Here is a 26219-nt window from a genome sequence, read left to right on the forward strand (position 1 = left end):
GTATGGTCACAAGTTTCTGGGTGCTGCTCACGCTGCTGGGCTAGGGACCACATTTAGGGAACTCCAGCTTAGGTACTCATTTGGCACCAACATGATTATAAAAATCGACCACACATTAGCAGGAAATTGTATTCAATCAGATAAATATACTCCTTATCTTTGCAAAAAAAAAAAAATTTTTTTTTTTAAATTTCTATAGAGAATTCATGGACTCCCAAAGAGTAAGCACAAAAACCTAAGGATCTCCCAGATCTGGTCCAAGAGTGTTAATCCAAATAACAGTCTTTGTCCTGATTTTCTGATTAATGTATTGAGCTTGAACAGACTTCTTGATTTTTTCCCCAACTATGTTTAAAATAGCAAAAAGAGCCTTTGGTCAGATTTAAGGTCAAAATTACATGGCAAACTGAAAAAAGATGCATTTTTTTCATCATTTCCCCCATTCAGCATTTTGGCACTTTAGCATTTCCCCAAAGCAGTTTGAAGGCTGGAATGGAAGTAATTAAGAAAGTGATTTTTCTGCTAAACCCCACTCCCCCTCCTTACCTCTGCATAATCAGCCACAAGGTAAAGCTCCACATACTTCATGGAGTGTAAATCTTCCCTTTTCATCTAAGGAAGAGACATAAGCACATCAGAGCTATGGAAATGGTGGACCAGGCCTCATTTTAAAACACTGCTCAGAAGCGGTGGAGTTAATAAGCAGTGAACCTCATTACCAGGTTGCAGAGACAACTCAGCTATGATCGTCTCACCATCACCCTCACTACACCCTCTGCCCGCCATCTTGGTTATCACTGGAGTCTGCTCTGGGACACCGGGTCCAGCTTTTTAGTCTCCAAAAATAATGAGCTGGCTGTCCAGTGCAGACAGAACAGAGGCCAGCATACTGTGAGGGAACATGCTGACAATCAAATTCCCAAAAATATTTAAACCACGTACCTCTATTTTTGGTATAAATAAATACAAGCATTTTGTGCATGTGGTTAAGTGGCTATTTCAAAAAGGGAGGCATATATTTTTTTTCTCACATTTTAAAGTTTCTGAAATCAGCACCTTAGAGTATTTTAAATGAAGTAATGTTTCCCCCAAAGCAGTTATTCTATCAAATACAAGGGTTTCTCACACTCAAGAATGACTTAGACTAAAAGGAAAATGCTGGGACTTCCTTGGTGGTCCAGTGGTTAAGACTCCACGCTTCCAATGCAGGGGGCACAGGTTCAATCCCTGGTCAGGGAACTAAGATCCCACATGCTATGTGGTGCAGCCAAAAAATTATTTTTAAATAAACAAAAGGAAAAAGCTATTGCCTCCTTCTTAGCCATCTCCATTCAATTTAGAAATATTTCTGGATCCATGGAAAGGGTGCTCAGAAGGGATTATCTCCCGGCTGACTCTTGTACTGAGAAACTCACCCTGCGAGGTCGCTTCTTGGTCTGGTTTGTAAACTGGGGGACCCAGTCCCTGGCGGTGGGCTCGAATCCACAGTTCCCGAGAGGCAGCTTGAGATGTTCGGATCTGTAAATACGGTGGTGGCTCTCGCTGTCAGGAAGGGGCTCGATGATATAGCTGAGGTTACTGCTCACTATAATCAGTCCTCTGTCAACAAGAGAATTGGAATCTCTGGTCAAATACTATGGTCCTGGAAAAGCCCCTTGTTTTCCCCATATGCAAAATGGCACAGCTGGTTTTGATCAGTGCTTGTTAATCTTATTATGGGGTCATGCACTCCCTGGTGAGAATCTGATGCAAACTCGGACCTCCTCTACAGAGAAACGTATGTGGACATGAGATGTGGTGCACAGTTTCAGGGTGTGAAAGCCTATCATGGAGAAACTCGAAGGTTCTAAAAGGGCTGGAACAGAGACAGTTAAGACTTGTAAAGGATGGTAGGGCTAGAATTCCAAAAAGCCTCCCAATCCCAAACATGGCATACAGCAAATCACAGGTCAGAACTTTACAGGCTGAGAAAGAGACAGTATGTTGAGAACAGGAAGAGTGCTGGTCTAGGGGAGAGGAGACCCAAGTTCTAATCTTAGCTTCAATATTAAATTGCCAAATGCTCTTCAACAAACTTCTTCAATCACTCTGTGCCTCAGTTTCCCCAGATGCAAATGTCAATGTTAATTTTCTAACTTCACAGGACTCCTGGGACGATTAAATGGAAAGACAAGTATCTTTGTTTTTGGAAGCCAAAGCTAGAGTCGTCAGCTACCAGCCCCAGTTTCCCTGGATCAGCAACGCAGCTCTGTGGTGAGGTGGTGGCCACAACCAAGCATATATGACTACTTTTTCCTCTGGGTTACATATGCTAACCTTGGACTCTGAATAAAGATGTACATTTGTTCATTATATTCTTTCACTCATTGAGTCCTTACTCTGTGTTAGATGTAACCTAGACACAATCCTTGTCCTTGAGTAACTCACATTCCACTGGGGGACAGACAGACATTCATTCCACAAATGCTTCCTGTTATGTCAGGCATTGTGCTAGTTGCTAAGGATGGAGTAGTAAACAGGACAGATAAGATGCCTGCCCTCATGGAGCTTAGAGTCTGAACTAAGAGTATATAACAGTGGAGAAGGCAATGGCACCCCACTCCAGTACTCTTGCCAGGACGGAGGAGCCTGGTGGGCTGCAGTCCATGGGGTCACGAAGAGTCGGACACGACTGAGCAACTTCACTTTCACTTTTCACTTTCATGCCTTGGAGAAGGAAGTGGCAACCCACCCCAGTGTTATTGCCTGGAAAATCCCAAGGACGGCAGAGCCTGGTGGGCTGCTGTCTATGGGGTCGCACAGAGTTGGACACGACTGAAGCGACTTAGCAGCAGCAGCAGCAGCAGCATGTAACAGAGAAGACAAAAAGCTTTCCCCAACCTTAACCCTGATGGATTGGACACAGCTGCATGGAATGCTGCATCATTGAGGCTTCTGGGCCCTTTATCTGGATTCGGTGAGAAAGAGTGCCATGACTTATTATCAATCACTATCACCAATATCAATGGAAGGGACAGCAGAGGCCCATGTAGCAGGTATCTACCATCCTTGACACTACAAGATGAAGAGTGTGACCAGGGTCCTGGGGAAGGAATATCCCAGCCATGAATCCCAGGAGTCCCATAGCATTTTGTGTGCTCCAAAACCTCAGGCTCTATCCACCCAGAAATCTCAGAAGGTAAAGGACCTGGCAGGACCTCTTTTAGGCTGTCTCAGCTTCCATCCCCACCCTGGACCCCTCCAGATCCCTGCCCAGGTTTTGCCCTTTGGGAAGAGCCTGCGAGGCTCTCGAGAGACAGTGCCAGGTCCTAGTCAGCAGCAGCCCTTCCTGGAATCCATCCCTGGTTGACCTCGTTCTAGTGCCAGGGAGCCTGACGACTTTCCGGCTGCCTCGCCCAGGCTGACACAGCAATCCCGAGCCAGCCCCCAGCGGGACACCTAAGGTGCTCCCTGAGCAGCTGGGGGTGGGGATGGAGCAAAGACCAAGGGTCACATCCACTCCTGGGTCCAGACGGGAAAGGGCAGAGGGCAGAGCTGCTGTGGGCATCCTGTTCCCAAGCTATCTGCTCATCTCGGCTGACCAAGGCCCCTCCCGACCCCTGAGTTTCCCCCAAAGGCTGCAAACATTGGAAGCAAAGGGCCTGACCACAAACCAGGTGACGGCTTTGTCTGCATTCTGCTGTGGCTATGGAAATAATTCAGTGGGTGGAAAGTCCCGGTGTAGCTGACAGGGCATCGCCTGAACAAGCCTCTAGGCCAAATAGGACAGAGACCACACAGGATTCTGGTGCAGAGTGAGCAGCAATCATGGCTATAAATCATTGAGTCTGCTATCGACCATGCACTGTGCTAAGTGTTTTACTATTCATACAAACTTCTATGATTCTTACAAATATTATCCTCATTTTACAAATGAGAAAACTACGGCTCAGAGAGGTTAATTAACTGACCAAAGTCACACAGACCAGAAGAACCTAAGCAGCCTGGTTCTATGTCCTGGGATCTTAACCATGACCTCACACTGCCTCTGTCACAACAGCCCTGTAGAGTGGCTATCAGTGACAAAAATCAGCAACTCTCCTCTGAGGTGTGATTGGCCATCACCCAACTCGCTTGTCTGAAGTAAGACACCAGCTGGGAGAGGCATTGTCTACTTTTCCTTTTTAGACACCATTTTGGGGAGAGTTAATTATGTGCCAGGCTTCCCAGAGTAAAGAGTCTGGAGTAAAGAGTCCCCCTGCCAATGCAGGCGCTGCAGATTAGATTACCGGATTGGGAAGATACCCTCGAGAAGGAAATGGCTACCCACTCCAGTATTCTTGCCTGGAGAATTTCATGGACAGAGGAGCCAGGAAGGCTCTACAGTCCATGGGGTCACAAAGAGTCAGACACAAAGGAGTGGCTTAGCACACAATTATATGCCAAGGGCTCTGCGTACAATTGTTCTTATTTCATTCCCACATTAATGCTATAAAGCACCATCATGGCTCCCATTTTATAGATAAGGAAACTGAGCCTCAGGGAGATTAATTAACAAACTCTCATGGGCATAGTGTGGCCAAAAATTTAAGGTCTGGCAGAGTCTAGACCCTACGCCCTTAACCTCTGTGCTATCTGCCTCTACCAGTGAGTTCCAAACCTATGAGTCAGAGATAACAGGATAACAGCTCCCAGAGCTATCCATTAGAATATTCTACAGAATGTATTAAAAATGTCTATGTCCTAGAGACTGTCACACAGAGTGAAATAAGTCAGAAAGAGAAAAACAAATATTGTATATTACCACATATATGTGGAATCTAGAAAAAATGGTACAGATGACCCTATTTGCAAAGCAGAAATAGAGACACAGACATAGAGAACAAACATATGGACACCAGAGGGGAAAGGGGACGATGGGATAAATTGGGAGACTGGGATTGACACACAATTATATACAATATATAAAACAGGGATCTAATGAGAACCTACTGTGCAGCACGGGGGGAGGGGGAGCGGGGGAGCCTGTGTCCAGGCCCAGTCTAGGAAATGCAGATTCTGCAGTCTGAGAATCTGCACTGTGAGCAAGCCCCAAGCAATCCCCTGCACAGTCACACTCAGCAGCTCTGACCTGGAGCCCAGGCTCTGGAGGGGCCCGTCTTTTCACAGAGCTCCAGGCAATCCTATTCCAGGGAGTGGGCAGATTACCACTGGAGAAACACAAGCTCAGAGTGACCTTGAGGGTCCTTGAGCAATAGGACTCTATGGCTGCTCTCTGCCCCTCCTTCATGCGGTCCTCCATAACTTGCCTGTGTCACAGCTGCCATCCCCCTACTCCCTAGGGTGGAGAAGAGGCAGGCAGGGGCCCCAGCATGTCACAGGGAAGCCAGCTTTGAGAGTGGGGGGACCTGTGAGAACCTAGTTCCCAGGGGCCTCCCGTCTCACCTCCCCCAAGCCCTGCTAACTGTCCTTCCCTGAGCACTCCCCAGTCATTTCTCCTCCTAAACATCTCTGTTGATCTAATTTGTGAAATGTAAGCACTGGCAGAGCTTCGCCTGGGGGTGGGGGTGGGGGCTCTGGAGGGGGACCCAGGAGGCCGGGTGGCCAGGACCTCACACGCAATTCTCCACTCTGCTCTGCATCCTATTCCTCATTGTTGAGAGCTTGATACAAATCAAATTGTACAGAGGAAGCCTGGCAGGGCAGGTCAGGCAGGCAGTGGATTTAACCCCTGAATGACTGCTGGGCTCACCCAAATGCATCCTTCCAGGACCTAGGTTTGAGAACAGCTTCTTGGGAATTAGTCCATTCAGAGCTAAACCTAAAGGGGACACAGCCTACAAGGCCACATCCAGAGCTTCCTTAAGAGGTAAGCACTCCATCACCCTTCTTTCCTTCCCTCAAAATGTACGTGCAAGTGAGAAGGAGGGAGTTTCAAAGGCAGCACTGAGGGGAGCCAAGAAGGCACATGGGTGATGTGATCCCTCCGGGATGGGGGTGGCAAGGCACAAGCGGAGAGCCTGGGCTCGGAGAGGGGACATACCTGGTTCAAAGTCTGGCTCTGCTGTGTGCTAGCTGTGGGGCATGGCACTCAACAAGACTGCCCTCTCACAAGGCTGCTATGAAAACTGAAGTCATAGGCAGTGCTTACTAACCATTAGGGTAGTATTTTAAAAGGACAGCTAACAGTCATTGGGCATGTATTACACACCGGACTGGTACAAGGCATCTTATCAGTCGCCATTCAACACATGTGTGCCGTGTGCACCTAATGTGTGCCAGGAACAGTTTTAGGCACTGGGGATGCAGCAGGCTTATAAGAAAAAAAAAAAAAAAAATGCCTGCTCTCAAGGAGGCTGCACTCGTCATCTAGTGTAAACCCACCGATGACGTCACTACTGTTGTTCCCATTTTATAGATGAGAAAACTAATGCGAGAGATCTGAAGCAAGGCATCAGGCTTTAAAGCAAGAACTGCCTGACTCCAGAATCCACACCTGGCACAACCTGCTGCCACCCTGTGAGGGTTTACTCGGTGCCTGACACACAGGTGGCCGCCTTATGGCCAGGTGGGCAGGAAGGCCGGGTGGGCAAAGGGGCAGACAGGCACAGACTGGCTTCTGTCCCAGGCGACCCGCCTCCCAAAACTCTGCCTACTCTCCCTGTGGCGCAGAACTTCCGACACTGAAGGATCCTTTTCATGGTCTGGTCTACTCTCCTTTCTCAGACAAGAGGAACAAAAACCCAGAGACACAGGAACGTGCCCAAGGGCCCTGACGCCACCCTCAGCCCCCCACCCAGGACCCACTCCTGCACCATGGGCACCATCTAGAGGGCTGAGTGAGGCTCATAGGAGGCAACAGCCTGGCCAATGTAAAGCCAGAAGGAAATGAAATCCAGCAGGGAGAGAAACACTCAACAGATCACACAGCCAAGAGGTGTGAGGCGAGATCTGAAACTCAGATCTCTTGATTCTGAACTGTGAGCTCTTTCTAAGCCATCACACACACGTTCACACACATCCTCCTGTGCTCACTCTCAGCTTCGTACCCTCCCCCACAGAGTCTGAGTCCAGGGAGCTGGGGTAAGGTACAAGCACAGTGAGTGTGGGCCCCAGAGCACGGAGGACACATCTGCTATAATCTGAGCGATGCATCAAGCAGATGACCACAGATGATCTACTGTGTCTCTGAGAAACTTTACATGTAATTAAACCTGCCAGGCATTAGTACATAAGATACTATGCAACTCTTAAAAGAATGAGTTTGATCTATGTGTGTCTAAAACATAATGTTAAATTGAGGGGGGGAAAACTGACAGAATGGTATGTACAGGGTAATCTCATTTGGATTAAAGAAATCATATATCTCACGATTTAGAGAAGGCAATGGCACCCCACTCCAGTACTCTTGCCTGGAAAATCCCATGGATGGAGGAGCCTGGTAGGCTGCAGTCCATGAGGTCACTAAGAGTCAGACACGACTGAGCGACTTCACTTTCACTTTTCACTTTCCTGCATTGGAGAAGGAAATGGCAACACACTCCAGTGTTCTTGCCTGGAGAATCCCAGGGACGGGTGAGCCTGGCAGGAGGCCGTCTATGGGGTCACACAGAGTCAGACACGACTGAAGCGACTTAGCATACACGATTATGTATTTCAATTATGTATACCAGTCCAACTCTTGCCTGGAGAATCCCATGGATGGAGGAGCCTGGTGGGCTACAGTCCATGGGGTCGCAAAGAGTCGGACACGACTGAGCAACTGCACTTTGCACTACACTATACCCCTCCAACAGTGATTACAGATGGGAAATGAGGTTGACTGAAAGGGCAGGACAGGATAAAGAATTTTCACTTTGTTTAGTTTTACGCTCTTTGTGTTAACTGAATGTTTAACACACCCATTAGCTATATAATGATCATTTTTAATGAGTATTTTCTTGACAAATAGACTGATCATTCAGGTTAAAAAAACGTTTTTACTGCAATCAATACCTCTCCTGCTGACAGACAGACAGTGAGCGGGGTAAGCTGGGGACACACACGTGGGCACACACACAAGCACACACAGTGTCTACCACATCCCACAGGTTCAGCCAAGGACATCTCAGCCCAGTAATGCCTGGATTTCCTCACAAATAATCACTGCTCCTAACATTTCTACTTTGTGTGAATCTGCAAAGCATTTGTGCACACAAGATGCTTTGCAGGACATTTAGAAGATGAGTCCTTCATAGAAGACAGGCGTGGGGACTGTGAATACTATGCTGTTATCAGTCACTAAGTCATGTCTGACTCTTTGCAATTCCATGGATTGTAGCCCACCAGGGTCCTCTGTCCACGGAATTCTCTAGGCAAGAATACTAGAGTGGGTTGCCGTGCCCTTCTCCAGTGGATACTAAACATCCCTAAGAAATGATGTGCCACATCTTTTCTTTGGTGTAGTTTGTAAGTATCCACAGCTGCCACTCAAATCTCAAAGGGGTCAGTGGCCTAAACAAGATTACAAAGCATTATATATCACATATCCATGTTCCTTTTTGGAAGGAGTATTTCTAAAAGGAAACACAAGCAAGTGGTTAATAATGACTACCTCTGGGGAGAGGGATTCAGGAAACAGGAAGAGACCTTTTCCACTGTACATTCTTGTATTATTTGAATTTATTTTTACTATGATCCTGTATTACTTCTTCAGTTAAATTAGACTAAAGAACTGCTTGGGGGAGAAGAGGGGACCCAGCAACAGCCTAGAAACTCAGCTGAATTCCTCTGGATTTGGATCATCACCCTGAGGATCCTACTTGGTATAAATCCTACCTACTTTCTCCAAATCACAAAGTGCTTGTTTCCAGGAGAGAAGCACAATTGCTATGGAGATTTTCCATTGCAGCATCCCTTTATGAGCCTTGGTGGGGGGACAACGTGAGGGCTACATGGGTTTGAAGCCTGCTGCTGCTGCAGCTGCTCCTTCTCCAGAGTCTGAATTGAGCCATCTGGCTTGCGTTTCCAGCTCTTAAATCAGTCAGGCCCACAGACACCCTTGGTTTCTGAATGTGTATAGCGAGAAGGCTGGGAAAATAAGGTGGGTGGACCCCACCAGAGGTAAGCGTGCAAAACAGAAACACATGGATGGCTCACTCGGTTCTCCCCTGTCAGCACGGCTGTGGGAGTGATTTATAAGAGTCTGGGCCAAGTTCCCACTGCTGCAGACCAAGAGGACAGAGGAAGAGGCAGAGAGAAGTGAGTCGCACCTGCATGTTCCCTTTCGTCCTCCTTGGGACAGACGTTGTTTACTTGCAGGCTGCAGGTGGCGGTGGCTGGGCCTGTAAACACCACTGGGAGTTGGCTGGGCTCAATCAGGTCACTTGAACAGGGGATTTGGGGCCACTGTTACGGCCTCCCAGCCAAAGCTTGTTTCCTGCCTAATTCCCTCCGGCCAACTCAGCCTGAAGCCTTACAGAAGAGACATGGCTTGATTTATAAACAAACACGTGGGATCAGCAGCATGATGGGCCTCACATTGGCATGTAAGCCTGGGTTAGTCTCAGAATGGCTTCACTGTGGCAAGATGATAATAATCCTGTCTTCATGCTTTAGCACTTAGCATTCTCCACCATGCCTATCATCCATGCCTACTTTACAGACAAGAGACTGAGGGCTCAGGAAATTACTTTTATATGCCTGCCTTCCCTCCACCTGTGTAGGGCACTGGCAGAGAACAGACAGCCGATATTAACTTGCTGAATGAAAGGAGTAATTAATGTCCATCGATGGATGAACAGATAAAAAAAGCTGTGGTATATATATTCAATGCAATATTACTCAGCCATAAAAAAGAACAAAATAATGCTATTTGCAGCAACAAGGATGGACCTACAGACTGCCATAATGAGTGAAGTAAGTCAAAGATAAATATTATGATATCACTTACATAAGGAATTGAAAAAAAAAAAAGTGGTACAAATGAACTCATTTACAAAACAGAAACAGAGTCCCAGATGCAGAAAACAAACTTATGGTTACCAATGGGGAAAAGTGGGGGAAGGGATAAATTGAGAGATTGGGATTGACATATATGCACCACTGTATTTAAAATAGATGACTAATAAGTACCTACTGCACAGCACAGGGAACTCTACTCAATACTCCCTAGTAATCTATATCGGAAAAGAAACTAAAAGAGAGTGGATATGTGGATATGTAAAACTGATTCACTTTACTGTGTAGCAGAAACTAACCCAAAACACTGTAAATCAACTATGCTCCAATAAAAATTAATTTAAAAAAAGAAACAATTATTGAATCAAGAGAGAGGAAGGGTACACGTAGAAACACCTCCTTCGGGCTCATGAGAGCGAACATGTATAAATCTTCCCAATGATGCCTTTAGTAACATCACATTGACAGCTTTGAATTGGTCATGGTGGGAATATTTTTATCACTATATTGGCAAATGCTAAAAATAAGGGCTTTTCTTCTGTTTTTGTTTTCACAGAGCTAGTGTACCAACACACTGGGTACAGGTACTACATAGTATAGGCAATTAAAACTGAGGCAATTAGTATAGACAATTAGGTTTTTCAAATCATCATCCCTTTTCCAAAAGGAAGGGAGGGTGGGAAGAGTATAAATGAATGATATTACTTCAATAGACGTATAAATCCTACTATATGCAAAGCACCAGGGTAGGCTGGAGGAGAGAAACAGATATTGAGACAGAATTCATATTCTCAAGGGACACACGTGCTCAGGTATAAACCATAACTTGCACACGAGTCATCTGGGGATCCTGGTAAAATACAGGTTATGATCCAGTAGGTCTGGGTGGGACTTGAGATACTGCATTTGAACAAGTTCCTAGGTGATGATGATGATGCACCTCTGTGGGCCTCACCTAAGAAGCAAGGGTCTGGGAGGTGACCAAGTGCCCGTATGTACGGGCCAGTTAGCTTTCTATTAGCACAATCTATGCTATTGTGCTATCTCAATGTGCAATCCTCACAACACGACAGAGGTCTATTTCCCTTACCCACATTTTACAAGTGACCCAGCTGGTCAACAGCTATTGGCTCAAAGCCCGGTTGTCTGGCTCAGAGAATGAAGTCAACTCTCTTTCCAACATGCCACCTAGATGGAACTTTTCACCTCATTTCCTGTCCTGAAGATTATCCTTGCTCCTCCGTTATCTTCCTGCTCTTTTCACTAGCTGTCCATTTCCCTTTCTACTGCTTATAAGCACTTCTACTGGAGAAGAGCAAAGGAGAAGTGGAAATAAATGCTCAAACTCATCAATTTCAAGTGTATGAACCATTTCCTTTATGTCCTGTACTTTGGTGCTTTGACATCTGGGGCCTTGCCCCTGCCCCCAGGGTTAGCCAATTCCCTGAGACAGAATTCACCAGTGAGCACAGCGTGCTGTTCCAATGGGGATCTCATTCTCTGGGCCACCACCCCCTTGCCTGTTCACCCCAGGGCCAGGTACCAGGCACCTAGCGACAGCCCCATGCCCCAGATCCCATTGAAACTATTCAAACTAGCCAGTCCTAAACTGCTTACCCCACCTTGCCTGTTCCTTCCCATAAAAACCATAATAAAGACTCTTGCCCATATTCCCTTCTCCCCCTCTGCCTCCTGAGTGACCCTTGGGCCCCCCACCAAGCATGGCACACCCCAACCTCTTGGGATCTTGAGTACAACCATCTTTCTAATGGCAGCTGTCTCCTACTCTGTTGGCTTCTCCATACCCAAATAATAATAAAACCTCAAGTTCCTCAGGAAAGAGTATGCTCAATCCCAGTGAATTTGTGGGTTATTTTTATCATCATCATGAAGGATTATCATTTCCCTTATCCCTCCCGAGCTCAGCCTTTCTCAGAGCTGGCTTGCACACATTCTCTATGGACAGCTTCTCAAAGTCCCTGCTCAAAGCCAGCCCCACTTGTCCTAAACACTCCATTCCTGGGGAGAGAGCCAGGTGCCCCTCGCACTGTCAGGGCCTCTTACCTCATTCCCCGGCAGGTGCTGAGCATGACACTGGACTGCTCCGCCTTCCTCACTGTCCCGTGGTAAAAGCAGTGATCCTAGCAAGGAGAGAGCGGCAGTCAGACCACAGGACACCGACAAGTCAGCCATGCTGGCATCCTGAGACAGTCAGGGATGACTGTACACCTACCTTAGGTGTACATAACCTTAGATCTGTAAAGAGCTTTCCCAGCCACTGTTTTATTTGATCCTCATGATATTCCTGGGAGGAGGAACAGGGCAGATGCCATCATCCCCACTGAATCGATGAAGAAGCCAAGGCTCAGAGAAGCAAAGGGATTTGCTGAAAGTCTCTCTGCTGGTTGAAGAAGCCAGGATTTCAGATCTCTTTCTATAACATGATGCTGGTCACAGGAAACACTGGCTTCCGAAAAGCTTGCCTCACCACTAGAGTCACCTCTGTGACCACCCCCTGTGAGAGCTGAACTGTGTTCCCACCAAACTTCACGTCTACCCACTCTGCATTTCCAGTGCAGGGGGTACAGATTTGATCCTTATCAGGGAACTAAGATCCCACGGGCCATGTGGTACAGACAAAAAAAATCCACATCTACTCAAAACCTCAGAATGTGACGTTACTTGGAACAGAGTCTTTGCAGATGTAATTAAATCAAGATGAGGCAATACTGAACTAGAAGCCTTACAAAAAGAGAAAAGGACACTGATACACACACACCAAGAAGAAGGTCATTTGAAGGCAGAGGTTAGAGTCATGAAACTAGAAGCCAGTGGGTGCCAAGGACGGCCAGGAGCCACTAGAAGCTGCAAGAGCCTACGAAGGATCCCTCCCTAGAGACTACAGTGAGAGCATGGCCTTGGTTTTGAACTTCTAGCCTTCAGAGACGTGAAAGAACACATTTCTAATTGTCTTAAACCTCCAAGTTTACAGTACTTTGCTCAGCGGCCCTACGAAACTGATCTCTCACGCATCTTCCCTGCCTCCCTTGAATCCCCTGCACACCTGGACAGACCTGATTTTGCACCTGTGTCCATGGACACTTACAGGTCTGCTGCTGTGCTCTCACCAGGGCATATGTCACGGCCATCTGGTCTTCCCAACCCAGCTGGATTCCTCCTGGCTACACGCTGCGATGTGCCGGGCCCGGGGCTAGGCCCTCCCTAAGACACAACAGTGAGTGGAGTCCAGACTTCGCCGGACTTAGCGTCTTGTGAGAGCCAGTCGTAGTTTAAAAGTCATACAAAGATACAAATCATAAAGAATGGCTTGAAATAAAGTTTGAGGTGTCAGCAGAATGTTTGATAAGTAGGGTAGCCAGAGTATTTATGAGGCAAAGCAGGACTCTGCTGAGAGTGATAAAGCGCTAAACCAGATAGACAGACACAAACCAGGGCTGTCCTCAGCAGACCTATGGGTGATAACAAGGGACACATTCCTATAAACTTCGTCCCAAATAGGTCAAAAGAGATAAGTTGGAGCAAAGAGAAAAAAGGTAAAATCCCCAGAGCACAGTCTGGTTCTAAGGTCTTAAAAAGGATGTAAACTATGCAGTTGCAGATACGGAAGCCTTATCTTTCCCCACCAATGTCCTGTGAGCAGGGCCAATCAGGAATGTCCGGCATTCACCCACATAACAACAGCCTGAGTGAGCCATCACCAGGACCACACTTGACTGCGGTTGTTCCCTGGTCCCCAGCAGGCAGGCATGTGAACCAGGAGACAGCTAAGTAAGCCATTTGTCTACATTCTCCAGTTCCAGTACCAGCCAGCTCTAGGTGTGACTGCAGTGTAACATGCTTTAAATATATAAAGGGTCTTCATACACATCACCGTGTGGCATAATAATGCCTGCCATTTACTGTTATTAACAACAAGAGCTAACATCTACCCAGCTACTGCTCTTGGATAAACAACTTACATAGATTTTTTTTTTCTCCTTTAATTCTGATCATAGTATTATGAGGTAGATACTCTTATTCTCACTCTCAACTAAAGTTGGAGAGGTTTCAAGTCATTCACAGGGCCACAGTGCAAAGTGGAGATGCAAACCCCAGCAGCCTGATTTCAGGCTCCATGCTCAGCCTATCTTAGCAAAAGCAGACCCAGCAAAGTACATGGGCTTAATTTGTCAAAGCTCTATTATTGGGACTTCCCTGGAGATCCAGTGGCTAAGACTCCATACTCCCAAGGCAGGGGGGGGCCGGGGTTCAATATCTGGTCAGGAAACTAGATCACACATGCTGCAACTAAGAGTTTCCATGTTGTAACTAAGACCCAGCACAGTCAAATAAATATTAAAAAAAGAAAAAAAAAGCTCTATTATCTTCCAACACTGACCCAGACTGAGGTGTTAGTCTAAGCCTTGCTGCTCACTGACAGCAAGCAAAAAGGCATGCTCCTTTTTCCCATCTCCTCTCAATTTCCTCATCTGTAAAATGTAGTGTTGGAAGAGATGCTTATAAATTCCCATAAAAATCAGTGATTCATCTTACCCTTCCATATCCCTGAGAGTCATATCTTAGCATATCCAATTTTCAGATGAGGAAACTCAACATTAACAAGGCTGAAAGGGTTTTTCAGGTCACACAGCTGGTTAAAGCCAAGACTAAAACCCTGGCTTCAGACCCCAAACTCTGCAACTTGTTCTAGTGGAACACACCATTCCCCCAGTGACCTGACCTAGATCAGGGCTGGAACCCACGGGCCTGGCAATGAGCAGGATTAGGTTCCCAGAACTCCCACTACCCCCAGCCAAGTTTTGCGGGAGAGTGTGGTCTACAACACTTGGGTCAGCTGAAGCTAAGTGGTTTATTCCATTCCCATTTCTCTTTGAGTCTTCAGCTCCCAAATAAGAATACTGACTGGTAGCCCCCGGGACTGGGTGGGGGCTTTGCAAGAGCCCAGGAGGAGGGGATGTACTAAACAAGAAAACAGAGTCACCCCTACTTTAGCTGGGATGCACTCTGGTCAACAAGACCTTTGGGAAGGAGGGGCTGTCTGGGAGGGAGGGGAAGTTCTCTCACTGCCCTCTGTCAAAGGCCCTCACAACATCTCTGCCCAATCCAGAGAGCACAAAGAACAAGCACATGAACACAAAAGCCATGAAGTCATCGCATTCCTTCTCAGTTTCTCGGCCTGAGGGGGCCACCCTGAGGGGGCTTTCGTAGCAGGAAGCATGAGCTCATGGCAAACTCATGCACTGAGACCCATTCTTCCGCTCTGGGTACAGAAGTGCAAGAGCCCAACTCAGCGGAGGGTGCTTTGTGAGGTCATAATGGCGAGGGGCTTCCGAGGCTTGTCCGTCCCCTCCCATCTCGCTGGAGACAGAGAACCGAAGTCTGAAGGGAGGAAGTTTCAACCAGGGGCCATGAAAAAGGTGTAGAGCCACAGCTGGCCAGTTCTCCCAGAGATGAAAGGACACGGGCTACTTTGCTGCAGGCACTGGCCACTCCCTCCCCATCCAGGAAGGTCTCAGTGAAGAAGGCAGCACTGATCCTGACATCCAAAGATCCAACATAGCCCCGCAGTACCTACTTACTTCAGACCTCACAGACCCCACCGAAGCATAACTGTCCTGGGTCCCTCTCCTCACTCAAGGGTGATCTGATCGACTCATCTGTGCTGTTAACAACTGACAGTGGCTATCATTGTTTTCTAGGCTATTCTAAAGACTGGCAGGACTATTTTAAAGACAGAGTCATGTGGGAATCTCGGGTTCCACAGGAAGCTGTTGGAGGGGCACTGAGGCACTGTGCTGCCTACACAGCACACCTCCCAGGTCTGCACCCATGAAAGCCCATGATGCCCGATCCCAGAGGCAAAAGACACTGCCCCTCCTGCCTGCATCCATCTTCTCTTCTCCTTCACCCCTGCTCTTTGGCATAGAGTTTGAGAGTGCTAAGTCGCTACAGTCGTGTCCGACTCTTTGTGACCTTATGGACTGTAGCCTGCCAGGCTCCTCTATCGATTCTCCAGGCAAGAATAGAGTCTGAGAAGGATCACTCAAATCTAGAATTTCTCAACTTGGGCACCACTGACATTTGAGACAGGATAACTGCTGTGGAGGGATGCCTGTGCACTGGAGGGTAACTGGCACACCCCTGGCCCCTACCCACCAGACAGTAGCCGTCACCTCCCAGTCATGACAATCCAAACTATCTCCACACACTGCCAAGCCTCCCATCCTTTGTTGGCTAAAATGGTCAAAGAAACAAATAGAACATTTTAGTTTATTTGCACCTAATTAAAACTGGTATAAATCATCATGAAGCATATTTTCCTTGCTTTATTATGTTAGTTACCAACATATTCAACAAAGGTTTTTAAGAAATGACTTAAACCAAAATCACTCCTAATTGAGAACCACTACTCTTATCCGAGTCAGACACGACTGAGCAACTGACTGAACTGAACTGACTCTAATCCTACAAATTCTAACAGGTCCCCTCTAGGAAAAGCTAGCAAATCATGAAATGTGTGTGATTCACGAGCTTAAATGTCCACCGGTGACCAAATGGCATGATGAAGCAAACTAAAAGACTAAAACTGAAAGACCAGCTTTTAAATGACAAATTTTTGTGCAAGGGACTTCCCTGGTGGCCCAGTGGTTAAGAATTCGTCTTTCAATGCAGGGGCTGTGGGTTCGATCCCTGGTCCAGGACCTAAGATCCTACCTGTTGTTGCTATTTAGTTGCTAAGTCATGTCCCCCTCTTCTGCAAGACCATGGACTGCAGCCCACCAGGTTCCTCTGTCCATGGGAATTCCCAGGCAAGAATACTGGTGTGGGCTGCCATTTCCTCCTCCAGGGGATCTTTCCAGACCAGAGATCAAACCCTTGTCTCCTGCATTGCAGGTGGAATCTTTACTGCTGGGCCACCAGGGAAGCCTAAGATCCTGCATGACGGGCAGCAACTAAACCCACGCACCACAACTAGAGAGCCCGAACACTGCTACTAAGACCCAACACAGCTAAAAATAAATGAATTAAAAAAAATTTTTTTTCCTTAAATTTCTGTACTAACACCCAGATTCAACTTTGAGGGAGAAAAATAGCGAATATGAAAATAGCAGCAAAATAAGAAAATCTTCACATCCTAAACTCACACTGACAAAGCAGATCACAAAACTTTACCTACCCATATGAAAAAGCAACTAACACCTGACTGGGAAATCATTTCTTTTACTTATATTTTTGTTAGGAAGTGGGTAATACAGTGATTTGTATCAATTTTAATCAAATGCAATAAGCTTAAAATATGGTTTATTTCACCTTTTTAGCCAGCAAAGCGTTATAAATCCATGAAACAACAAATTCATATCTTGTTTTTCCTGCTCATTCCCTGGATCTCAATCAGGGAATCAGTTCCTTAAGAGGAGGCATTGTCTCCACTGAGCTTCTCTCCTGGCTTCCTAGGGGTGGGGTTGGGACAGGGAAGCTGCCTGGGAGATAAAGTGTTGATCTGAACTTACCTCGGATTTCAGGGTGGTGGTTTGAGCATCGCCACTTGGAGTATAACACGTTTCTGTGTAGGCTGGAGCAAAAAGGTGCCTGAATAGAATAAAAAAAGACATTTGTCTCCTTAGAAGATAGACTTGACCCTCCTGTGAACAGTAGCCAGAGATTCTAACTGAACCTGGTAGAACCACCCCCAAGCATCTCCATGCAGAAGGAATAGGGCAGCGTTATGGAAGGGCTTAAGGAATAAAAAGATAAACAGAATGAAGTTTGTTATGAATTTTGTGTTCACTGGGATCATCAGTTAATTCAGCCACAACCAGATGCTGCTGACCACCAAAGCAGTGATATTAGATCTTAATTTGTTCTGGGTCCTGGGAAGATCACGTGCAAACACACTCACAGAATTTCCCAGGGTCTATGGACCCTACTGTATACCTTAATTGATTATTTTCCCAGCACATCCACTAACTTTTGGTATCAGCACACCAACCATTCTTTAAGGGAATCCCTCCTCCCTGTTGCAGGTTTTGTTAAGACTGACAATCAATGAATTTTACCTAGCCTTGGCCCATTGTGCAAGCCAAGCCAATGGAGTAATGCTGCAAGAACGTAACAGATGGGAGCTATTTATCTGCTCCTTGTTCCTGCTACAAGGATTCTGGAAGTTTCCTTTGCCCATCTTTTATGAGACCTAATGGTTCAGATTTCCTGTGACCTGGTACTATGTGTTGCCTTTTCAATATTTCTTTTTTTTTCCTTTCTAAAACTGGATGTTGGTTTCTCTCCTGTTACAGACCTCTAGAAGCTGAGGTTAAGAATCCCTCGCCCAAGGCAAGGTGACCCCTGAATAAGGCTTTAGAATTTCTCTGAAAGTTAAAAGAGAACTAAAAATGCCAAATGGATTCTTCAACTAGTTCAGCCACATTAAAAGCAGAATGAATCGAAAGAAAATCGAGGTCAGAAAGCAAAATGGTTTTTAATGGAAGGCATCATTAAAAATTGGAGTCTAACAAAAAAGAATTAAGTGGATCTATATCTTTTACTATGGAAAGATGTTTAAAATGGAGTCAGATAAAGAAAAATTTCAGGAAAGTATGTACTTTTAAAATCCCTTTAAATGAAAAACTAATAGCAGTATACCCTAGGGCATGCATTGACAATAGCTGGACGAGGACATGCCTATCGGTAGTGGTAGTGATCTCAGGGGATTACAGAAGATGTTCACAATGTAAGCTGTATATTTCTGAAAAACTGGTTGATTTAAAAAAATAATTATCATGTGTTTATTTTGAAAATGGAAAATCTAATTTGAAACTGCCTTTTAAAAAAGAAAAAAATACAAGCTGATGCCAGCACAGAAAGCCAAAGGAATCCTCAGGGACCACCCTGGTTTTGTAAGAGGTGACATTTCCCACAAGACAGGGTCACTGAAGAGGGTTTCTAGGGTCATTCCAGAGTCACTTCCAGCTCTAAGTTCTGGGACTCCAGACTCTCAGATTCCCCTCCGCCCCCAGAGCACAGTCAGAAGGCAAATGCCACAAAGATCTTCTCCTGCACAATATCAGGCCCTTCAACATCCAGCCTTGAACAAGAAGAAAAGAAACCCAACAGGGAGATGTAAAAACAAAGCAAAGCAGAAAACCTAGTTTGTGTAGAGAAACTCCAATTTACATGGCAAGTTTGGGTCAGTAGCTAAATCGCCAGATTCTTTCTTCCTCTTTCTCCTTAACATCTAGCCAGCCAAGGATCTAAGGGAAGAGTCACTCATTTGTCTGAAGGAGATAAACTCTAAGCCCCAGGAGGACACAGGCCAAGCTGTTTGCTCACCGGTATATACCGATGCTTAACATTTACTCAAAGGAAGGATGTGTTAACTAATTACTGAATGAATGAATGAGTGAGTGAAGGAGGTAGTCACTGAGCATGCTAAGAGCTTAGGGCATGGTGTGGAATCTGAGAGACTAAGCTTCAGCCCCTGCTCTGACATTTACTATCTCTATAGCCAGGAGGGAGTTACTTTACCTCTCTGAACCTCTGTTTCCTCTTCTGCAAAAACCCTTCTGCTCAACAGACTTGTCATCAGAGTAAAATGACATAATGCATGAAAAGAACTTAAAATCAGGCCTGGCTCAGAGTGGAGCTCAGGAAACGTTAGTGATTATCACAATTGCTTTCAACAGGGATTGTGATGGGAAGAACTGAGAAAAACTGGCGGAATTTACCTATTTCCTTCCAACTCCCCCCAGCCATTAACTCCCCAGTGTATCACTTGAAAGAGGCGAGAAAACAATGAGCTCATTCCTGCAGCTCATTTCTGTGGTCTACTTCACAGACTGCATAATGGACGGCCAGTCAGGAGTTCAGAATCTAATGGTTCATTCCCGGTGCCAGACGTGAATGTTCCCACAGTAAGTGCACTCCTGAAACACATCCTCAGCCTCTTCTACATCTTGGGAGTTGAGGGGTGGGGTGGAATGTTCATCTAGTAACACCAGGATGATCCAAAAAAGAGAGCAATCCAGACAACCTCAGAGGAGTCCAAATTCTTGTCGGTTCTCAGCCACATGTCCTCAGAACGGTGAGCATCTTTCTACACCTCCTTGTTCTGAGGTTCTGCCTCTGTCACTCAGAGCCTCAGCATTGAGAGAGACCTCAAGAATCATTAAGCCAAACTGGCTAGACTATGTGTTCCTTGAGAGCAGGGAGCACACGGCTGCCTTGTTCAAGGCTTCTCCTCAGCTCCTAGCACCAGGCAGGTTTATTCTGTGAAAAAGTGGATGAATGGATAAATGAACAAACAAATGAATCCTTTACCTTGTATAGAAATCTGCCAAATAGCCATCCTGCACTGAACATCTCCAGACCACCCACTCCATTCCTGACCACATACAGTAGTTAGAGAAAGTTGTTACATTGAACCAAAAGCTACCTTTCTCTGTAATCTGTACCCACTGGCCTCATTCTGTCTTCTGAGTCTACACGAAACAATTCTTCCACCTAACTGCCCTTTTCAGGATCAACAGCATCAGCATCACCTAGGAACTAGTTTAAAATGCAGATTGTTTAAAAAAAAAAAAAAAAACAATGCAGATTGCCCGGCCTCATCCCAGATGGCCTGAAGATCACAGAAACTGATACTGGAGCCCAGTCATCTGTTGTAATAACTCTTTGAATGATTCTCATGCAGAACCACTACCCTAGACCGCAAGTTTGCAACATATTTTTAAGGCAGGCAAACTTCAGAAATATCCACCTGTCTCATCCATCACACCCTGTATCTTTCTGAGCTAAAGAAACCCCAAAAAGTTGCCATCAAAATAGCTCATGTGTATTTATTTAAGTATGAAATCATTTCACCTTCACAACATACCTCTGAGGACACTGCGACCTCAAGACCTGTAACTTGTCCAAGCTGTCACAGCACAGTGTCAGAGGCAGGTTTCAAAGCCAAGTCTGTTCGACCAGACCACTTTTTAAGCAGCTGTCTTCTCTGTCTCTATTAGAAGTGATAGCTGAGTGATAGTTGCTCAGTCGTGCCTGACTCTTTGCAACCCCATGGACTGTAGCCTGCCAGGCTCCTCTGTCTATAGAATTCTCCAGGCAAGATTACTGGAGTGGGTTGCCATTTCCTTCTCCAAGGGAGGAAAAAGCATATTAGAAAGCAGAAGCATAAAATGAAAACATTGTCAGCAGTAGTCCAAGGAACAATTTCATGGTGATGACAGCAGTTTTGAGAACATGTGATGCCACAAAAAGGAGGCTCCTGGCTCTTAGATGTGAGAATATATGCAGAGAAGAGAAAAGGGGTAGCAAAGCACAGGGCAAGATAAAGAGGATGGACATGTAAGGACTTCAGCGCTATTTCAGTTGCTTTTTTTCTCAATAATCCTTTCCCCAAATCGGGTTGCAATATTAGCCAGGAAGGTCATCCTTCCTTCTAGAAGCAAAAGGAAGGGTCATGTTTCATCACTACCATCTGTGCAATTGTACTGATTCATAAAACCCTGCTTTTAAATGCTCCCCAATGCCCCCAAGCTAGGCCCATCTATGCCCCCATGCCCAGGTGGTACCTTGGCACTGCTCTAAGCACCAAAGACGATCCCCTCAGAGACGGGGCCGCAGAGCCCCTGAGCAGCCCAGCTCAGCCCAGCCATTTCTTCTCCAACCACATCTTGTTCTCATCTCCTCTCTGACAAGGGGCTGGCTCAGCAGATCTGCAGGAAGCCGTCTCTCACCACTGGAGTGTATTAGGTTTTTCAGGAAACGAGTTGTGAGTGATGTGCGTCCAGGAAGAGAGAAGGACTGTCCAAGATTTCCCACCCCGCCCCCTCCTTTTTCTGGCTTTGATGGAAAAGCAGTTTCTGAAGAAGTGCCTCCCACCCCTGCCTTCGGGGCTCACAAGCCCATTGGCAGGCAGAGATTACACACCATCCCAAGGCTCACTACAGTGCTCACTTTGGGAGGAACCCTGGCTGCCCTGGCCCCAAAGTCCTCAAGCAATCTCCTGACTCTTTGCATCTTCTGAAACCCAACTGGGAAAATAAACTGTCCTCCAACTACTGGACATAAAATGTAAGGTCACTCTTCAGAGAAGGACAACAGAATTGCACATGGTGGCCTGGAAACTGTACACTCGACCAGACCCCAAACACGCTGCAGTTGCAACAGCCCTGACTCACCTTTTCCAAGGCTCACAGCCCTCAAATCCAGAACTGTCCCTTTAATGATTATATGTTATTGTTTAGTCGCTAAGCTGTGTAGACTCTTTGCGACCCTGTGGACTGCAGCCCGCCAGGCTCCTCTGTCCATGGGATTCTCCCAGCAAGAATACTGGAGGGAGTAGCCTTCTCCAGGGGATCTTCCCCACCAAGGGATCAAACTCTCACATCGCCTGCTTGGCAGGCAGATTCTTTACCACTGAGCCACCAGGGAAGCCCTTAAAGGCTATGGACTTGTCAGACCAATTTCAAATGCTTCTTCGAAACTTCTAAGAAACTTCTTCTTAGAAACTTAGAGAACTAAGTTTCTCTAAAACTCCTTCTGGGGAAAGAGAAGTGACAGGACTAAAACAAATTTGCAAAACATCTTCCTGAGTTCAATCCCCCTACCTTGCTACCATAGATAAGCAAATCAGTGAAGATAAAGTGATAACAATTTCCAAACTACCTTGAAAAACAAGCTACCCAGACAAGCTCAGCATAAACAAATATTAGTCTGCTCATCCCAGTGGCTGTTTTTACTGACACCTCCTTCTCCCAGGTCTCGTTTCGTATCTGGCTCTTTCAGGAGTACTGGGGCACTTATACACTGGTAGTGCTTGGGAGGTAAGCTGTGCTGGCCCCTCTTCTCCTCTCTGGGGGAGCTGCACCCTTACCCCATCCACCTGTGGTGCTGATAACACAGGCTCTTTCATTTCTCACTCATATTCCTAATGCCGTCATTATGGGACTCGCCACAGTAACACAACAACACCCGGAAATGCTGTGGACAAATATAAAACCCCAGGCTGGGAATTTATGTCTCTAGAGAAGGTCTCAGAAATCTATATTTTTAATAGTTTTTCCAGGTGATGCTTTTTCAGGCTCTGGGAATTCTACTCCATTGTACCAATTTTAACATTCTTAATTCTTTTTCTCATTTCTAGCCTCCTAAAGCACCCTCTCAAAATCTAAAGATGACACCAGCCCGGCCTAGAGGGCAAGTCCAGGGCCCAGACAGGGTTGGTTTCAGTACCAGTTGAACTCTCCAGTTGTCATTTCAAACCCTGAAAATGAGGCAAAAGATCACGGTGGTGCCTTTCAATGTTATACAAGAGCACTGACAAACTGCAGACTCTGAGAAGCCTGACTGAGGTTCTTTGGACTCCGTGGGGGGAAATGTAGCTTTGAAAGACTATTTACAATTAATTAAGGCAGCTCTTGTAAAACCCTGTAAGAGTAGATGTTAACTTGTAAAAACTTAATAAGATACAACATCGATGCAAAGGATTTCCACCTAACAGAAAAGATAACCCTCAAGGTTATGATTTTATTGCCCCTAGGATATTAACCAATTTTATATGTAATTTAGCACTGTTATCTCACCATTCTCTGTCCACTATTGAAATATATATGTATATATACACATACATGTTTCCCTTATCTATCCAATTTTTAAACCAGTTTTATCATTTTGTTGGTTCCCTCATTAATTAGATAAATAAAACTTAGACAAATGCTCACTAGTGAAAAAAAGAAATGTTTTCACTTGAGCCACCTAAACTCTGTTTCCTAGACAGCAAATAAACAATGTGATAATTATGATCTCATAGCCCCACTGACAGGATCAAATGAGAAAATACATTCAAAATACTAGCTATGACATTTTTAAGTTCTGTGAATTTGGACAAATTAATTAGCCTCTCTAGGAGAAGGTGATGGCACCCCACTCCAGTACTCTTGCCTGGAAAATCCCATGGACGGAGGGGCCTGGTGGGCTGCAGTCCATGGGGTCGCGAAGAGTCAGACACGACTGAGCAACTTCACTTTATTTTTTCACTTTCATGCATTGGAGAAGGAAATGGCAACCCACTCCAGTGTTCTTGCCTGGAGAATCCTAGGGACGGGGGAGCCTGGTGGGCTGCCGTCTATGGGGTCGCACAGAGTCGGACACGACTAAAGCGACTTAGCAGCAGCAGCAGCAGCAGTTAGCCTCTCTGAGTCTCAGTTTTTTCATCTATAAAATGGGGAAATAATAGAATCTACTTCATAGAATTGTTATACAAAGTTAGAAAAGTATCTATGAATATCTGCTTAATAAAATGAACAAAAGCAAAAGTATAAAGTATTTGTTTCTACCGATATCATTGCTAACATTTTCTCCAGGACTAGTCAAGGCTATGGTTTTTCCTGTGGTCATGTATGGATGTGAGAGTTGGACTGTGAAGAAGGCTGAGGGCCGAAGAATTGATGCTTTTGAACTGTGGTGTTGGAGGAGACTCTTGAGAGTCCCTTGGACTGCAAGGAGATCCAACCAGTCCATTCTGAAGGAGATCAGCCCTGGGATTTCTTTGGAAGGAATGATGCTGAAGCTGAAACTCCAGCACTTTGGCCACCTTATGCGAAGAGTTGACTCATTGGAAAAGACTCTGATGCTGGGAGGGATTGGGGGCAGGAGGAGAAGGGGACGACAGAGGATGAGATGGCTGGATGGCATCACTGACTTGATGGACGTGAGTGTGAGTGAACTCCGGGAGTTGGTGATGGACAGGGAGGCCTGGCGTGCTGTGATTCATGGGGTCGCAAAGAGTCGGACACGACTGAGCGCCTGATCTGATCTGAGCTCTGTGCAGTGCACATGGGCTTCCCAGGTGGTGCGGTTGGTAAAGAATTCGCCTGCCAATGCAGGAGATGCAAGAGACCTGGGTTCAATCCCTGGATTAGGAAGATCTAGAGAAGGAAAGGGCAACCCACTTTGGTATTCTTGGCTGGACAGAGGAGCCTGGTAGGCTACAGTCCATGAGGTCACAAAGAGTCGAACACAATTAAGTGACTGTGTGCACACACACATATATATGGGCACATGGAGTAAAACCAGGTAATTTTCAAACCAAGACAATGAGTTTCTGAGGTTTTAATAATACTAGTCTCTCTCCTTTTGGGTATGTTTGGAAATTTCTATATTCATATTTTTTTTAACTAGAGAGGTAATAATAAGCACGTCACAAGCTCCCCAGCCTCAGTTTCCCTTTCTCTCAAATGGAAATGGTGATACCCAGGACAGGCACACATTGGGAAGAGCTTTTGAAAAGCAGAGAGTGATATTCTAGTATAATGGCTAGTGTCCATATTTGGGGCAAAATAACAGATTCAGTAAGTAGTGTTTTGTTGTCTTTTGTTTTCAAAGAGCAAGAAATAAAAGGGGAGGAGAGAGCTCGATCTGTCTCAGAACCAAGACTTCCAAAGCAGTGCTCATTTCACCTCTGACTCCAAAGGAATGGAAACAAAGCAACATGCCAAAGGCAAGGACCTAAAGCCAAATAAGGGGCCCACAGGCAGAGGCACTCCTTGAGCAGAGGTGTTTCTCTTTGAGGGAACAGAAAACCAAGGAAGGGGGGTCTTCAAAGGTTGCTTCTGATGTAAAGAGTAGGAGATCTCCTCTACTGCACTCACTCACTTGGATCAAGCATCGTGGCTGCCAGAGGGCCAGCTCCAGAAGCAGTGCCACAAAGCAAGATGGTGCCACCCACAAGCCTGGCGTAAAGCCAAAGCATGTTGCCTTTCCTCCTATTAAGGAAGTGTCCAAAGAATGCATTAAATCAACACTGTTTTTCACGGATCGCATCTCATTACATCTTCTCCCAGTTCCTACAAGACCTGGCACCCTCCGACCAGCTCCTGGTCCTGTGTTTGGCTTTTGTGCTGTTGACCGAAGGATGTTTGGATGAACACTGTTTACTCCTTTGGCCAGCAGGGCCTTCATTTAATCCTCTTCAGGCCTCACTCTTGGCTGCCTCCACGATGAATAACCTGTCTGTGCAAACAGGGCTGACCTCTTGGGGTGGGGATGCTTAACTGTCAGGGACCTAAGAGGCCTGCAGCATGGCTCACTCAAGAAGAGTTTATAAGTTTGTTTTGCAGTGTCCCGTAAAGTACCCATACAGGCACTTAGGGAACTGGATAAGAAGAGTTCGGGGAAATGGGGTACTACTCAGAAGTTTACCACTTCTGAGAAAGCTAAAAAAAAAAAGTGACTAGTGCATTAGCAAACAGTTTCTGGTAAATAACCATAGTTACCAGATT

At 45.9% G+C, this 26219-nt stretch overlaps 1 protein-coding gene across 4 annotated transcripts in view; it reads right to left on the reverse strand.

Moving 5' to 3' along the window:
* The window catches only part of ADAM19 (ADAM metallopeptidase domain 19), a 91903-nt gene that overhangs the window by 39428 nt on the left and 26256 nt on the right, over nucleotides 1-26219 (reverse strand). For 3 of the 4 annotated variants that reach the window (XR_011567776.1, XM_019965310.2, XM_070793924.1), the window contains exons 4-7: nucleotides 17451-17529; nucleotides 11983-12059; nucleotides 1416-1599; nucleotides 547-612 (exon numbers count right to left, since the gene is read on the reverse strand). Coding sequence is in view for 3 of the 4 variants with exons in the window: in XM_019965310.2 (XP_019820869.2) it covers nucleotides 547-612; nucleotides 1416-1599; nucleotides 11983-12059; nucleotides 17451-17529 (406 nt within the window). In the remaining variant the exon portion in view is untranslated. Of the gene's footprint in view, nucleotides 1-546; nucleotides 613-1415; nucleotides 1600-11982; nucleotides 12060-17450; nucleotides 17530-21509; nucleotides 24234-26219 lie in introns of those variants that run through there. The other variant, XM_070793925.1, reaches the window with a different exon arrangement.

This window comes from Bos indicus, chromosome 7, assembly GCF_029378745.1.
Source record: "Bos indicus isolate NIAB-ARS_2022 breed Sahiwal x Tharparkar chromosome 7, NIAB-ARS_B.indTharparkar_mat_pri_1.0, whole genome shotgun sequence".
Taxonomy (NCBI): domain Eukaryota; kingdom Metazoa; phylum Chordata; class Mammalia; order Artiodactyla; family Bovidae; genus Bos; species Bos indicus.